At 38.2% G+C, this 16,035-nt stretch overlaps 1 protein-coding gene across 6 annotated transcripts in view; it reads right to left on the bottom strand.

Annotated features, from left to right (window-relative positions):
• The window catches only part of LOC131530736 (adhesion G-protein coupled receptor D2), a 98,302-nt gene that overhangs the window by 23,700 nt on the left and 58,567 nt on the right, over nucleotides 1-16,035 (bottom strand). For 4 of the 6 annotated variants that reach the window (XM_058761173.1, XM_058761172.1, XM_058761174.1 and 1 more), the window contains one exon: nucleotides 13,476-13,626. In XM_058761173.1, the coding sequence (XP_058617156.1) occupies nucleotides 13,476-13,626 (151 nt within the window). Of the gene's footprint in view, nucleotides 1-13,475; nucleotides 13,627-16,035 lie in introns of those variants that run through there. The other 2 variants (XM_058761176.1, XR_009268466.1) reach the window with 2 other exon arrangements.

Raw genomic sequence — 16,035 nt, 5'->3', positions numbered from 1 at the left:
ACAGTACTCGCTGAGGTAAACAGCCAAAGGTAAACAAAGTGTAAAACCCAAAGGCGGATTTAGTTCTCAACCATCTGTTCAATTCATTGCAATCAGGCAGGCGTACTGGCAGATATCTGAAGATTGCAGAAACTGAGAATGAAATACCTGCGTGATCTCAAGGGACAATGAAAAGCTCTGTTTTGTTGAGTTTCTTATCCGCTATTATTGTTATAGTGTGGTCTTCTGTGAGATCACAATGTGACAAGGTGGCTTTGGCGGCAATGATTGTAACCGTTTTAACTACTGGATGATTGAGAAGTAGAAGGTTTTTTATGTAACTAAAATATTATAAACAGACCCTTGATGCTGATTGGTTAATACAGTATTCCAAGGCCAAAGTATACTTAGATTTTTACCTGTAAAAATATCTATGAAATATGTGCTAACTGTACAGAAATGATGGAAGCAGTTTCCACCACAGAACAAAAATAAATAAATAAATAAAAGGTAATTGTAACTTTTTATCTCAAAATTCCAACATTTTGTCAGAACTGTGAGATATAATCTCAGAATTGCGAGATATAAAGTCTCAAATTCTGAAGAACTCGCAATTCTCAGAAGAAAAGTCGGAATTGTAAAATATGAACTCGGAATTGTGCAACTTAAACTCGCAACTGCAAGAAAAAAAATCTGAATTCAAAGATAAAAATTCGCAATTACCTTTTTTTATTAAGTGGTGAAAAAAGAGAATTGCGAGAAATTAACTCGGAATTGTGAGAAACAGTCAGAACTGTGAGATTATAAACTCAAAATTGCGAGAAATAAATCATGCATGCTATCAAATGTAGTAGACCAAGGATACTTTGGCCATCAGCTAAAAAACTATATAGTAACAGCTATAATGTGAAACACAAACAATTAATAATATACACAAGAACACAAAAATGTAAGTACATGTGTTAAAAGTTAACTACATAGTCCTGTGAAGTCTCATAATACAAAGCACTGTTGTGAAATCGAAAAAAAAAGTTTCTTAAAATGTCTCATCCTTTTCTCAAGCTGATTTTAGTTTCTACATCTGCAAATGTCAATATATATAGCTCAAAATGAGCTGACATGAGGTATTCAATAATTTCAGAAGACCTGGTAAACCTTCAGAGCTGTCAGGAAGTTTTTACTTTCTGGAAAGAAAAAAAAAAACGTGTTGTCTTGGCCTGCTCTCTCTCTCTCCAACTTTGAGAGAAGCCAGGCACTGCAGGATAATCACAGTTTAATAGGAGCAAATATTGAAAGCAGGAGCTGACCAACCAGATCCCCTTTCCTAGCGCTCTCTCCCAGTGCGCCTGAGAAAAACGCTAGCACATGGGTGCGTAAGAAATCGATCATTTCATGATATATCAATTAACATGAAGAGTGGAGGAAACCGCCGTATTGACGTTCGTCCATTGTTTGCGTTGGAATCGTCCAGTCGAATGTCGTTGGAAACGCAGCTCTGTCGAAAATTCTGACAACCTTGTTTAAGCAAAACAATTCACGTGTACCAATCTAGAGTTTCAGCTCGAAAAAAGAACAGGAGACGAAAAAACCGTCCAAGAAGTCGCCCAGATAAACACATTCATGCTTGCGTTTTTTTGTACTTGTTCTTAAGATGAACTTGCGAGGTGCGTGTTCCCTCTCAGGCGTCCTATTTGCCATGCAGAGCCGTTGCATGCTGGGAGAAGGACTTGCCCACAGACTGGGGCCTCTTTCTAATGATTTCCCACACCTGCACATCTGCTGCCGTTTTAATTAATACTCTAAGGAGGTTTGTCGTGAGTAATCAAAAACATTGTCACTTACGGAATCCTTCATTATAGAACAAAAATCAATACTTTGCATGAGTAGAATGAGGGCACTTCCAAAGTAGCCCACGTCGCAATAAACAATCTAATCAAGTAAAGGTGCAGAAGACTTTATTCCATGCAGTCCAGGGTTTTTTCGTGAAGCAGCAACACGTGGTTAATGGCTGGGCATAATTTTTATGCAGGCCTTGGTTCCTTGGCTTCATACGGGTAGAAGGGGGGGGGGGCACGGCGAAGGCAATAGTCGCATCAGCTCTCTTCGGCTCTGCAGCATCACTGCAACCTCTCTCCTCGCTGATTTATAGCCCGCCGCTGACCTCTGAGGTCGTAACATGGTGATGGGTGACTGGCTCTCAACGGTAAGCTACTGGCACTTGACAAAGTGCCGAGAGCAGAATGAATTTACTCCTCTTTTCCTCAATCATCAACAGGCGCACGCCGGCATGCTGCCCTGACCCCCTCTCATCCTGACTGCTATAACAAGATCTCCCATCTCATGGAAGAGCGAGGGAGAGGGAGGCTGAAAAATTTACTGTCATTTCTACTTTCCAATGAGCTCCGGTGAGCACTTCTTTCACCTTCAGGTTGCTTGGCGTGCCTGGGATAAGGAGGGCTGGTCGGGACGTGGGCGAGGGCACTTCGATGCACCTGTCTAACTTTGGGTCGTTCGCCAGAGGTACTTCAATCTGCTATTGCTTCCATCAACTTGATAACGGCATCTGAAAGCAAGTTCGATTTAATAAGTAGATAAATCTCCATAAAAGGTGGACGGTTCACGTAGCTCATTCGTCAATATGTGGATGTGCCAGTTAGCGGCAAACAAATACTTTCCGACGCAATCATTAACGACATACGCAAAAATCCATTCGGTTACTTTGTCTTTTATTGTCGCTGGGTGGGGGATTGTAAATTTAGGCGATATAAAATGCATAATTTCCTAAAGTAGGGTTTTAAATTATCCGGCAGTGCAAATGTTGGCCCATTGTGGCAGGCGAGACACAGTAGGTTATAATTGAAAATAAAAAAGCCATTTAAAAGACATTCAATAAGCCACTGGGAAATTGATCAGGCTATAAAATCTGGCGCGGGAGGCTGGCACTCCGCTTCGGTCCTGACACAGCACTATCCCTGCAGGCTTCATGGTCTACATGCTGGCATACAAACAAGGGATGCCGCGGAAGTACACTTCCCAATGCTTTCCTTGCGTCCTCAGGCATGCATTTAAATTGCGCAAGAAACATAATGTTGTAGTATGCAGTGGACTTGCTCTGGAAAACTGGGAAAAATGATTTCCCTCAGTGGTAGGGAGTGGTAAAAAAATGATAGAAGATTGCAAGAGCGGGCCCAAGTGCGCGCAAAAAAAAAAGAAGAAGAAAAAAACACATTCCGCTCCTGCTTCTTTAACTTTCAATTCTCCCAAGCATCTCTGCTTCACAGCCCCTGGCTATTGCCTTTCTCAATCTGTCCCTGGGGAGGCAGGAGTTATGGGCCCTGTCGATTGAGGAGAAAGGGATGTTATTCCCCTGTCACCCTCACCCGGTCCGCCAGCAGCCCTGCCCTGATCTATGGCCACCGTGGCGGGGTAGAAGTGTCTTGATGCACCATTGGTTTCCAGCGCTGTCACCCCCACCCTGACGCTCAAACTCATACTACATTTACAACCCCCTCACCCCCTCCGTGATTCTTGTTGGGGAGCTCTCTGAGGGACAGGGGTGTGACACGATGGCCTCGAGGAGGTCACCCCTAAAGGGACAAGGTCTGGTTGGCGTCACAAGCAGGATTAAGTGACACCTGGCGGGTGTTTACCTGAGATGGCAGACCGCACAATGGCGTGGACAGTTGATCGTGGTATTGAGAGATTTTGTCTAATGGAAATTGTGATCTTGGCATAAACTTTCAAGGACGTACGGCAATTTCATGAAATTATTTGAATACTAATTCAACATAAGCTGCCTCACTGTCTGCTATCTACATAGGCAGCTAATTTCAAAGCATAATAGAAACTCATAATAGAAGCAGACTGTTTCAAAACTAATTTTGAAGGCAACATTAACGTTTATTTGTGTAGCACACACACAAAGAAGTGTTCAGCACCGACTAACAATCACAGTTCAAATGAGTACACATATTAGCATGCTGTTAAACCAATGACTATATACACTAATAGCTACACTAATAAGTACTAATAACAGCATGAAATATTGGGTAAATTATAATATATTATTACATTGGTGTATTTTCAATTTTAAATATTGTTTATAAAAAAAAATTCTTATATAAAATTGTAATATGTAATGTAATGTAAGACCACATCTGGAACATGTCACCTTTTTATAATAATAATAATAATAATTATTATTAATATAAAAAATCTGCATAATTACTATGTAATTGATCTTTTTCCCCTTTACACTAGTGTATGATATTTTCCTTATTACAGAAGTGAATGAGATTTTCCATAATTCTGTCATTTTCACAAAAATTGCATACAATACAAATTATCATAACGGTCCCTTTTTTTATTCATACAAAATCTATGATATTTAAAAATATAAATTTTTACTTCTCATTTTGCATATAAAATATGACTTGGACTCAGCATGTTAACTGAGGGAGACTTGGACTACGCATGTTAACTGAGGGAGAGAAAAAGCAGAGATCCCTTCTCCGCGAACTCTCTCTGGGCCTGTTTACACCTGCTCACTTCATGCGTTTTCTCTGGTCGGATAGCTATCCGATCGTGAAAAGACTAGACCTCCGAATTCGAAATGGATTTAAATACGATCGTTCAAACCACTTGTTTGAACGACGCATTCCAGACAAAGCTGTACATTCCAGCATGTACATTCCGCATTCCAGACAAGTGTAAATGCATCTGGTTTTAATTGGCTGATGATGAATAAAATGCATCAACTGACATCATAGTAAAAGGTTAGAAGACTGAATCCATGTTTCATGTGGCACATTCAGAGATTTTACTGAATTGGTGTTAATAGCGCTAAAAAACAAACAAACAAAAAAAGTCTTTATCTTCTCTGAAAAGCGTTCTGCACATGCAACTAACATAAAACACACTTTCAATAAAAGAAAAAGATTTAACCTTAATAATAATAATACAAGATTTAGCCTTAATAATCCACAGTAATTTCAGGTTATATATGACAATGTGTAGTACATTACCCATAAATTCATTTCTGAATCTGAGTGATCTGAAACCAGCCACAAAGCAATTTATTAGCCAGCTGCTAATTTTATTCAAATGTATGGTAAAAAAAATTGATTACTACTTAAATATAAACTTTTTAATGCTACTTTTAAATGCTTTTTCAAAACTGATATGATTATAATTGTGTGGTCTAGCAAAAAAAGGTCCTATCTTACAAAAATATGAAAGCCAGTTTTATTATATTCCCTGACTGTGGCTGTTTTTTCTTTCATGAATAAATATAATTAAAAATCACAAACTGTTTCTTTGCATTTATTTTAGTTATGGTCAGTATTGGGTTCGCAGATCACGTGGGGAGGGTACTTTTTACTGTGTGTGTGGATGACCGTCAGCCGCCACCGAAGACCGTTTTGACCCAGGAAAAACCCTGTTACCCTATTTAAAATGTAATAAGTAGTGTAACTATTTCATTTACTTTATTTAAGTAACATAATATAATAATTACATTTGAGCATTTTGATTACTTTTCCAAATTTCTAATGAATTTCTAATAAATAATAGATTATAATAAATTAAACTTATAATAAAAATTATAATAAAATAAATTCAAAGATTATAATAATCTAATTTTAAAGCACAGCCACCACAAAATCAGACTTCAACACCTTTTTGCTTTGAGATCATTCTGAGGTTTAAAATCATAACATTTGATTAATGTAAGTTAATCATTAACATTTTCACGAGTAACTGTTATTTAATTGCACTTTTTTTTTTTTTCAGTAACTCTAACGGATTACAGTTACATTTATTGTGTAATTAAATTATGTAACTCTGTTACATGTAACTAGTTACTCCCCAACACTATGTCACATACAGTAAGCATGGTTATGCTTACAGATGTTGTCTCGCTGGATTTTGTAACAGAGTTTTAGCCTACAAAGGACAAAAGTTATTCAATTGGAGCAACTGGGAATGGGACATAGAATAAATCTGAATTTAAAATCATAAATGAATAGACAGACACAAGTCTCCTTATAAGTCCAGGAGCATTTTGCTAGCGATATAAATATGGGGGAATTGATGTCAGATCTCCATACACATGAGAAGGCCTACAGGGCATGCGTCCATCTGACATGTGTCGAGAATTAAGAAAAGGGTGGAGAGATGGAGGAAGGCCTCGGCCCACAAGAGCTCCGAGATGAGACGAAGAACTTACCCTCCGTTAGCCCGCGGGCAGAAGGGTGACACTCGGCTGACCGAGATGCACATAAGTGACTTTGGATATGAACTATAAAAGAAAGGATGAAAAAAGCAGAAAAAACTGATGCAGGTGGTTATGTGACAGTGACCCCGCTGGGGATGATTTGACTGAATAAAGAGACAGATTAATAAATAAATATCTTTTAAAAAATGGGAGACCGAGGAGGGCTGCCATCCATCAAAGATCCTATTACCACGAAACCTGGAGCCATATGTATAAGGCAGCGAGGATCCTAAGCAGATACAAATTCAACTTTTCCTTACAATTTGTTATCGCTGACATCCATCACCCAACACACACACGGACACACAAAGACACTCACACAACGAGTTGAATTATGAATATATATCTTTTAAAGCGGATTTAAAGTAAATCATTAATATAATTCATACAATCATAAGTAGCTAAATCGGTAGAATTACAGAGTTAAAAATGAGGGAAATGAGAAGAGAATTTTTTTATTTCTTCAGAGAGAGGAATGTAAACAGCTATGTAACCACTACCATATTTTTGTAATCTGTTTATTTGGGTATTTATACGAACAATATGTAGTTGTGTATTCAGCTTGTTCAATCAAATGACACGGTCTTCATTTGGGACAACAAACAACAAACATCTTATATAAAATGTCAGACTACTCAGTTTTCAAGGTCAGGTGTTGTCAATCTTTGTGAGAGTGTGTGTCGGTGAGGGAGGTGAGGATGACAGATGGATTTAACTTTGCTAAAGATCCACTGGTAACACACTGCTGTGTTACGTTGCATGTTGGTATGCAATAACAAATTATTGCGTTTCCATAGAGGTTGATATGCAATCATTTGTTGTGACATCCAACATAAACGAATCGTTACAATTAGTAGTGACACCAAACGTAAACTTACGTTTGCAATGCTGAAAATGTAGGAATGCAACAACAAATTACTGACACATCCATATGCTGACTAATCACTTAAAGGGATACTCCACCCCAAAATGAACATTTTGTCATTGATCACTTACCCCCATATCGTTCCAAACCCGTAAAAGCTTTGTTCGTCTTCGGAACACAATTTAAGATATTTTAGATGAAAACCAGGAGGCTTGTGACTGTCCCATTGACTGCATAGTAAATTGCACTGTCAAGGTCCATAAAAGTATGAAAAACATAGTCAAAGCAGTCCATCTGCCATCAGACGTGCAATCTGAATTTTACGATGCGACGAGAACACTTTTTGTGCGCAAAAAAAAACAAAATACCGACTTTATTCAACTTTTTCTGCTCCTGCTTCCTGCAAGCGCGTTCATGAGTTCACTAGCAGAGCACGAAGCAAGCACACCTCAGATGACGCAGCATGTAAACGTCGTTTACGGTGTACGCTGGCCTCGACAAAAGTAGGTCACGGCGTTTACGTCATGCGTCATCTGAGGCGTGCTTGCATCGTGCTCTGCTAGTGAACTCATGAACGCGCTTGCAGGAAGTGTCACGGAGGAGCAGAAAAAGTTGAATCAAGTCGATATTTTGTTTTTTTTGCGCACAAAAAGTGTTCTCGTTGCATCATAAAATTCAGATTGCACGTCTGATGGCAGATGGACTGCTTTGACTACGTTTTTCATACTTTTATGGACCTTGGCAATGCAATTTACTATGCAGTCAATGGGACAGTCACAAGCCTCCCGGTTTTCATCTAAAATATCTTAAATTGTGTTCCAGAGACGAACGAAGCTTTTATGGGTTTGGAACGACATGGGGGGTAAATGATTAATGACAACATTTTCATTTTGGGGTGGAGTATCCCTTTAAGTCATCTAAAAGTTTCATTTGAAGCAAAATCACAATCTCTGGTGTCATTTGGCCTGAAACAAAGAATTGGTAAAATTGATTGTAATGGTTTGCGCACACCAAACGCGAAGCGAATATTCTCATGACGTTATCGCTCTAGATTACTCGCGGGGTGTTTTTCGTATCACTCACACTAATAAAATCATTGCGTAATGTTCTCCTCCATTTTCTGATACAGCTGGATTTGTCAAACTAGACGTGTCAATAAACTCTTTGCTGATTGACTTACGTGACAACGTGTCATGTGAATTTTCTGCTCGAGTTGAAATTTTTCAACTTGTGCAGAAGACGTGATTGAGGCGTATATTGCGTGTCCGTGGCAAATGTGTCACCCAATTTGTCGCCTGAATTTGCATCTATGCGCGTCTTTGCATTAACTTTGTATGTAATATACTCGCACAAAAAATTTTATTTGCTTTTGGTGTGCACACACCATAAGAATTGTTAAAAAAAATTAAAAACAATTCTTAAATTGTCATTTATATATTATTTACATCAATATATATAAGTGAATGTATTGATTTCTGCCAAACATTGTAATAACACAAAGCTTTTATGAGAAAAGTTACTTTATTATGTGTGTGTGTGTGTGTGTGTGTGTATATTAGGGGTGTCAACGTTAATATTTTTTTTACGCAAATTAATCGTTTGATAAGGTTTGACCCAAACTTCTTCCCGTCATTGCAGCGTGTAAGGTCATCTATCATTGTGTGATGAGGGTACAGCGAACCAGTGTTGCCAGGGTAACGGCACAAGTGGGCTATTTTGAAAATACAGTCGCGGGAAAAATTACAGAGCCGTGGGTTGCGGTTTTTTGGGCTACTTTTATAATGTACTGCGGCCGCCCAAAGTGTTAGACAAATAAAAATTCAAATAGATCCTTTTACTAATGTGTATTATACTTGGAATATAAACCTGGCAACTTAAGAATGGAGAGGCGGTTGTAACATCACAAACAACGTGAGTTTCAGCAGAGCAGCAGAAATAAACATGACAACAGCCACTATAGATTATATTAGATAATAAACACACGATTACTATAGGATATTTGTATGTGATTTTCTTGAGTTGAATGTGTTCATCTGAAATGCTCAGTTTTGCAGCGATATAAAAGGCTATAAATAGCATATTTTAACAACAGTAAATGACCAAATTCCACTTGTGATCGCAAAAGGAAGTTATTACAAACACTCGATGGTGGTTTGAAGTGAGTTCTGAGTAAAAGTGCATTATTAATCTCATAAATAGTCTTATGAAGCGTGATGCTAATATTAGCTCTAATGCACCTGCAGAACAGGTCCAATTCTTCTTTATAATGCATTTTGTCATAATACTTCATGTAAGGTCGCAAGAAAATGTTTCGTTGTATTTATTTAGAAATACTTTTGATAACAGTTGGGTAACGTTAAATGTAAACTGGGTATGTGGCTTGGTAAATGTTTTATTGCCAGTATAAAGGCTGAAAAAGAATAATGATAAAAGAATAATAAGGATTATGTCTCATACCTGGCGGAGGTGTGAAAGGTTCTGTTTCCTTAAACTAGTTTGTCATGCATTTCTTTATTTCAACACATTTACAGGTAAATCCTCGTAGTTTAAATTTGTGATTAATCACAGTCCATGTCTGTGATTAACGCGAATAAATTTTTTAATCAATTGACAGCACTAGTATATATATATATACAGTGGGGCAAAAAAGTATTTAGTCAGCCACCAATTGTGCAAGTTCTCCCACTTAAAAAGATGAGAGAGGCCTGTAATTTTCATCATAGGTATACCTCAACTATGAGAGACAAAATTAGAAAAAAAATCCAGAAAATCACATTGTAGGATTTTTAAAGAATTAATTGGTAAATTCCTCGGTAAAATAAGTATTTGGTCACCTACAAACAAGCAAGATTTCTGGCTCTCACAGACCTGTAACTTCTTCTTTAAGAGGCTCCTCTGTCCTCCACTCGTTACCTGTATTAATGGCGTCTGTTTGAACTTGTTATCAGTATAAAAGACACCTGTCCATAACCTCAAACAGTCCAACTCCAAACTCCACCATGGCCAAGACCAAAGAGCTGGACACCAGAAACAAAATTGTAGACCTGCACTAGGCTGGGAAGACTGAATCTGCAATAGGTAAGCAGCTTGGTGTGAAGAAATCAACTGTGGGAGCAATTATTAGAAAATGGAAGACATACAAGACCACTGATAATCTCCCTCGATCTGGGGCTCCACGCAAGATCTCACCCCGTGGGGTCAAAATGATCACAAGAACTGTGAGCAAAAATCCCAGAACCACACGGGGGGACCTAGTGAATGACCTGCAGAGAGCTGGGACCAAAGTAACAAAGGCCTCAAATCCTGCAGTGCCAGACGTGTCCCCCTGCTTATGCCAGTACATGTCCGGGCCCGTCTGAAGTTTTCTAGAGAGCATTTGGATGATCCAGAAGAGGATTGGGAGAATGTCATATGGTCAGATGAAACCAAAATAGAACTTTTTGGTAAAAACTGAACTTGTCTTGTTTGTGTTTGGAGGAGAAAGAATGCTGAGTTGCATCCAAAGAACACCATACCTACTGTGAAGCATGGGGGTGGAAACATCATGCTTTGGGGCTGTGTTTCTGCAAAGGGACCAGGACGCCTGATCCGTGCAAACGAAAGAATGAATGGGGCCATGTATCGTGAGATTTTGAGTGAAAACCTCCTTCCATCAGCAAGGGCATTGAAGATGAAACGTGGCTGGGTCTTTCAGTATGACAATGATCCCAAACACACCGCCCGGGCAACAAAGGAGTGGCTTCGTAAGAAGCATTTCAAGGTCCTGGAGTGGCCTAGCCAGTCCGTGTTGCCCAGCGACAGCCCCAAAACATTACTGCTCTAGAGGAGATCTGCATGGAGGAATGGGCCAAAATACCAGCAACAGTGTGTGAAAACCTTGTGAAGACCTATAGAAAACGTTTGACCTCTGTCATTGCCAACAAAGGGTATATAACAAAGTATTGAGATGAAATTTTGTTATTGACCAAATACTTATTTTCCACCATAATTTGCAAATAAATTCTTTAAAAATGCTACAATGTGATTTTCTGGATTTTTTTCTCTCATTTTGTCTCTCATAGTTGAGGTATACCTATGATGAAAATTACAGGCCTCTCTTATCTTTTTAAGTGGGAGAACTTGCACAATTGGTGGCTGACTAAATACTTTTTTGCCCCACTGTATATATAATAAAATGCATACTAAAATAATAATAATTAAAATAATTAAAATTGCTGAGTATTTTGATTTCTGTAAAACACTTATTAGAGCAAGCCTTTATTATGTTTTATTTTATGAAATGTTTTATATAATTGTATCTATTTTTGTGTTTTCAAATGTTCATTTACATATATTATTATATATTTATGTAGTAACAGTAAAATCAAATTGATGACCTATTTGTCTACTACCTGTCCTCAAATCTTGTCACTTTTTTGCCTCGCAACTTCCTTCAGTATGTCTTATAGAATGTTTTAGAAGTAGAAAGTACTTTCATCAACCTTTTCAAGTTGACCCTTGAGAAGTGCAGCCTTTTGATTGACTTGTATCTCCTTTGAGGTCACCTATTCAAAAGGCGGAAAAGAAGAGAAACAGGAAGGAAGAAAGCATACAAAATAGTACTGTTCCTCTTGACCTTCAGCTTTGTGAATGTACTAACGATACACCGTAACTTAATGAAAGAGATGAAGTAGTGAAAGAGGAAAACGACTTCAGAATTAAAATTTAGTCAAAACTCCATACTTTTCCATATGCACTTGTCCTTTCCTGCTTTTCTTTTGCTTATAGCATGTTCTTGTTTTCGTAATTGGCGGATTGAAACCATTGCCTCAACGGATGAAAAGACATGAATTGATCAAAAGTGAACGTAAATGCTTTTTCTCACACTTGAGAATTACTTGACCTTGAATTGAAGAGACACAACAATCAGTTATATACAATCAGGACATACAGCAGCATTTATTGTGGGCTCGGCCCTATTTGTTACGACACAAGGCCTTTCACAGTTGGGCTCATATGCGTATGAGCGGATCTCTTCCTTTTGGTTACATTATACATACGTTTCTTCTTAGCACTTAGTCGTGTGGCTGGCTGACTGGTTTAAAAAATTGCTCGGCATTAAAAACAAATATTCAATCATGGCCCGCATCGCAACCGATTACGGCGAGAGTCCGGGCAAGTCTCGTCAAGATGATTAGTTGCATCACTTATATGCACGGGACGGCCCCTTCTGCATATGCATATGGTCTGCGCATGCGACACCCGCTAAAACTGCCATTTCATTCCTCTCAGAGCACATTCACCTTGAGTAATGGGCTGGATAATACCAGCTGCCAATCAAAATGAATTAGTGCATGTGTCTCATTCTGCTCTTTGATTGGCCATGTCATGTTTCATCCGGTTTTTGTGTGAGAAAAGCTATGCTAGGAAAAAAGGACACATGATTTTATGATTTATGATTATTTAATCAATGGAGTAAATATGGAGTATCAAAGTAAATATGGAATGTAAATTTACTTTAAAAAATAATAATGTTTATAAATATAGAATACCAATATAAATATGGTACCAAGTAAATTGGGAGTATAAATGAAGTATTAATTTCAATAACTATTTTAATTAGTTAACTAAATATGGAGTATAAATATAGTAAAGTAAATATGGAGTATTCATTTAATTAAATTAATGAAAGTATTAACTTAATTTATTTAATTTAATTGAGTATCAATATTGTAAATACAGAGTATAAATTAACCTAAAATGAACAAACATTTACATACAATTTTAATTACTTATATTTTATTAATTTATTATTTAATTAAATGTGGAGTATCAATATAATAATGTCAATATGGAGCACATTTAATACTTTATTAATTTAATTAAATTTAAATACTTTTATTTTAATTATTAAATTAAATACAGAATGCCTATACATTATAGATTGTCCAGCTGTGTAATAATAATATGATTTTATATATTTTTCACAAAATAACTTCATTCTCTACCTTCTCTCTTTGCGAAAATTCTCACTTGCGTGAACTCCCTTTGAGATTACTACGATTCAGTCTTGAAATGCTGGGGTCAGAGAAGGCGATCGGATCCCATCATTTTTCTGTGTCTGGAGAACGTTACAACCCCAGAACAGGCCTGTCATCTTAGAGTTCACCTTCTTTGCCAATCACTACTTTTGCTCTCACCATAATTTAGCACAGATTTTTAAAGCTCTGCTTTATATAAACACATTGGCATTTGAAAATACACACATGAATATGCACAAACCCAAATATACAAGTACATCATCTGAGCTGGCCAATCAACCTTTACAAAGATGCTTTGGTTTCTTGGGGTTGATCAATAAATAAACCAACGACTCACTTGTTTTGTCGTAACTCTGGGTGATGTTGTCGCTGTGGGTTGATGAGCTGCTGGAGTAGGTGACTGTTTGCCCGTCCAAAACACCTGGTACTGGAGAGCTGCCTGGCCGAGAACTGCCCACTGAACTGGAGGGCCTGGAACTGGCACAGTTCTGACAAAAAAGGAAAATGCATTTTACTGTCAATATAGTGTGGGGTATAGTCCGAGATCATTAGTGCAAATATTTCTGTTTTGCATTTTTCTATTTAATATATCTTATATACTGTCAAATAGATATTTGTGTGCATTAGATTTGGTATGGATATGAAGAAAGATGGAGGTAAAACAACAAAAACTAATGTTAAATATCAAAAAAGTCATATTTGAGACTTAAGTAGTCATGCATTACATGATACATGACCAAAAAGTACACAGACATGAATGGAGGTACCGCAAAATAAATATCCACAGAAGTCTCACAGGAATGTAAACTAGATCTGACATAAAAACTCACAACCTTACCCCTCGTATCACAGAATGACATATAATGGGCTTTGACACGCAGCCCTGGTTAAGATGGCGTCTGAAGACGTTTATTTCTTCTCAGAAAGAAGTAAATGCATAACCTAGCACTACATCAACATTTAAAATCATAAGAGTGCACATTTTACAACAGAAAATGCACATATATGTAGTATACATCTCTCACTTTTCAGTCTTATATCTTGTCAAAACTTGAATTAGGATCAAAAAACTAATCTGCTTCCAATTTATATCTATATTTCAGGGCTGTCAGGGATCCAGACCCTGCTAGTATCGCAGCACGTTCGTTTTTCATTTGGCCGGTGCAACTGACAGCTTTATTTTTCTCAAGCAATCTGCCACAGTATGTACAAGTGTGAGGTCACAGGGGTCAGGCTACAGTTGGTATGAAGTGCCCTGGCAGCACTGGTCTGGCTCATGAATAAACAAGAACAGCAAGAACTGAAACTATAGAGAGAAGGAGAGAGATGTTTAATAAGCCGCTACATATGTTCAGCTAATGGGACTTTAATATCATGCTGTATATTCATTATCTGCCATTTACAGTAACTACATTCATGCAGACTGGAGTAGTAAAAAATCCTTGAGAAATCATCTGTATAATTACTAGACTCAGTGCATCATCATTTAAATTCATTGAGTCTAGAGAAAACAGATACAGATAATATTTACATGCCTGATTTAAAACTCAAGTGTAATATCCTTACCACTAGCATAAAAAAATATGAATTCAGAAAGAAAAAAAAAGACTAAATTTGTTAAGACAGACTCATTGATCGATACATAGGCAGAAAGACAGACAAGACAGAAAAACAGATAGATTAATTAAGATAGGCAGACAGACAAATCAACAGATAGAACAACAGACAAGCAGACAGACAGAACAGCAAACAGACAGACCAGCAGACAGACAGACAGACAGACAGACAAGCAGACACATAGAACGGCAAACAGACAGAACAGCAGAACAGCAGACAAGACAGACAGACAGAATGGCAAACAGATAGAACAGCAGAGAAGCAGACAGACAGACAGACAGACAGACAGACAGACAAACAGACAGACAGACAGACAGACAAGCAGACAGACAGAACGGCAAACAGACAGACCAACAGACAAGCAGACAGACAGACAGACAGACCAACAGACAAGCAGACAGACAGAACTGCAAACAGACAGACCAACAGACAAGCAGACAGACAGACAAAACAACAGACAGGCAGACAGACTGACAGACAAAACAGACAAGCAGACAGACAGACAAAACAACAGACAGGCAGACTGACAGACAAAACAGACAAGCAGACAGACAGAATGGCAAACAGAACAGCAGACAAGCAGACAGACAGAACGGCAAACAGACAAAACAACAGACAGACAGACAAGCAGGCAGACAGACAGAATGGCAAACAGAACAGCAGACAAGCAGACAGACAGAACGGCAAACAGACAAAACAACAGACAGACAGACAAGCAGGCAGACAGACAGAATGGCAAACAGAACAGCAGACAAGCAGACAAGCAGACAGACAGAACGGCAAACAGACAAACTGACAGAACAGACAAGCAGACAGACAGACAAAGAGAACAGACAAGCAAACTGACAGAAAAACAGACAGACCAACAGACAAGCAGACAAACAGACAGAAAAACAGACAAGACAGACAGACAGACAGAAAAAATGACAAACTGACAGAACAAGCCAGACAAGCAGACAGAACGGCAAATAGACAGGACAACAGTCAAGCAAGCAGACAGACAGAACAGCAGGCAAGCAAGCAAACAGACAGACAGAACAACAGACAAGCAGGCAGACAGAACAGACAAGCAGGGAGACAGAACAATAGACGAGCAAACAGACAGAACAACAGATAGACAATAGAATGGCAAACAGACAGAACAACAGATAGACAATAGAATGGCAAACAGACAGAACAACATAGGTGGTTGCCTGGTCACAGTGTTGCTAGAGTGTTCAGAGTGGTTACTAGGCTGTTGCTAGGTGGATGCTAATCCAGTGATAAGGTGCTCTGGGCAG

This window comes from Onychostoma macrolepis, chromosome 22 (genome assembly GCF_012432095.1).
Source record: "Onychostoma macrolepis isolate SWU-2019 chromosome 22, ASM1243209v1, whole genome shotgun sequence".
Lineage (NCBI taxonomy): Eukaryota > Metazoa > Chordata > Actinopteri > Cypriniformes > Cyprinidae > Onychostoma > Onychostoma macrolepis.
The sequence above is the reverse complement of the archived record's forward strand: the minus strand, read 5'-3'. Positions and strand labels throughout refer to the sequence as shown.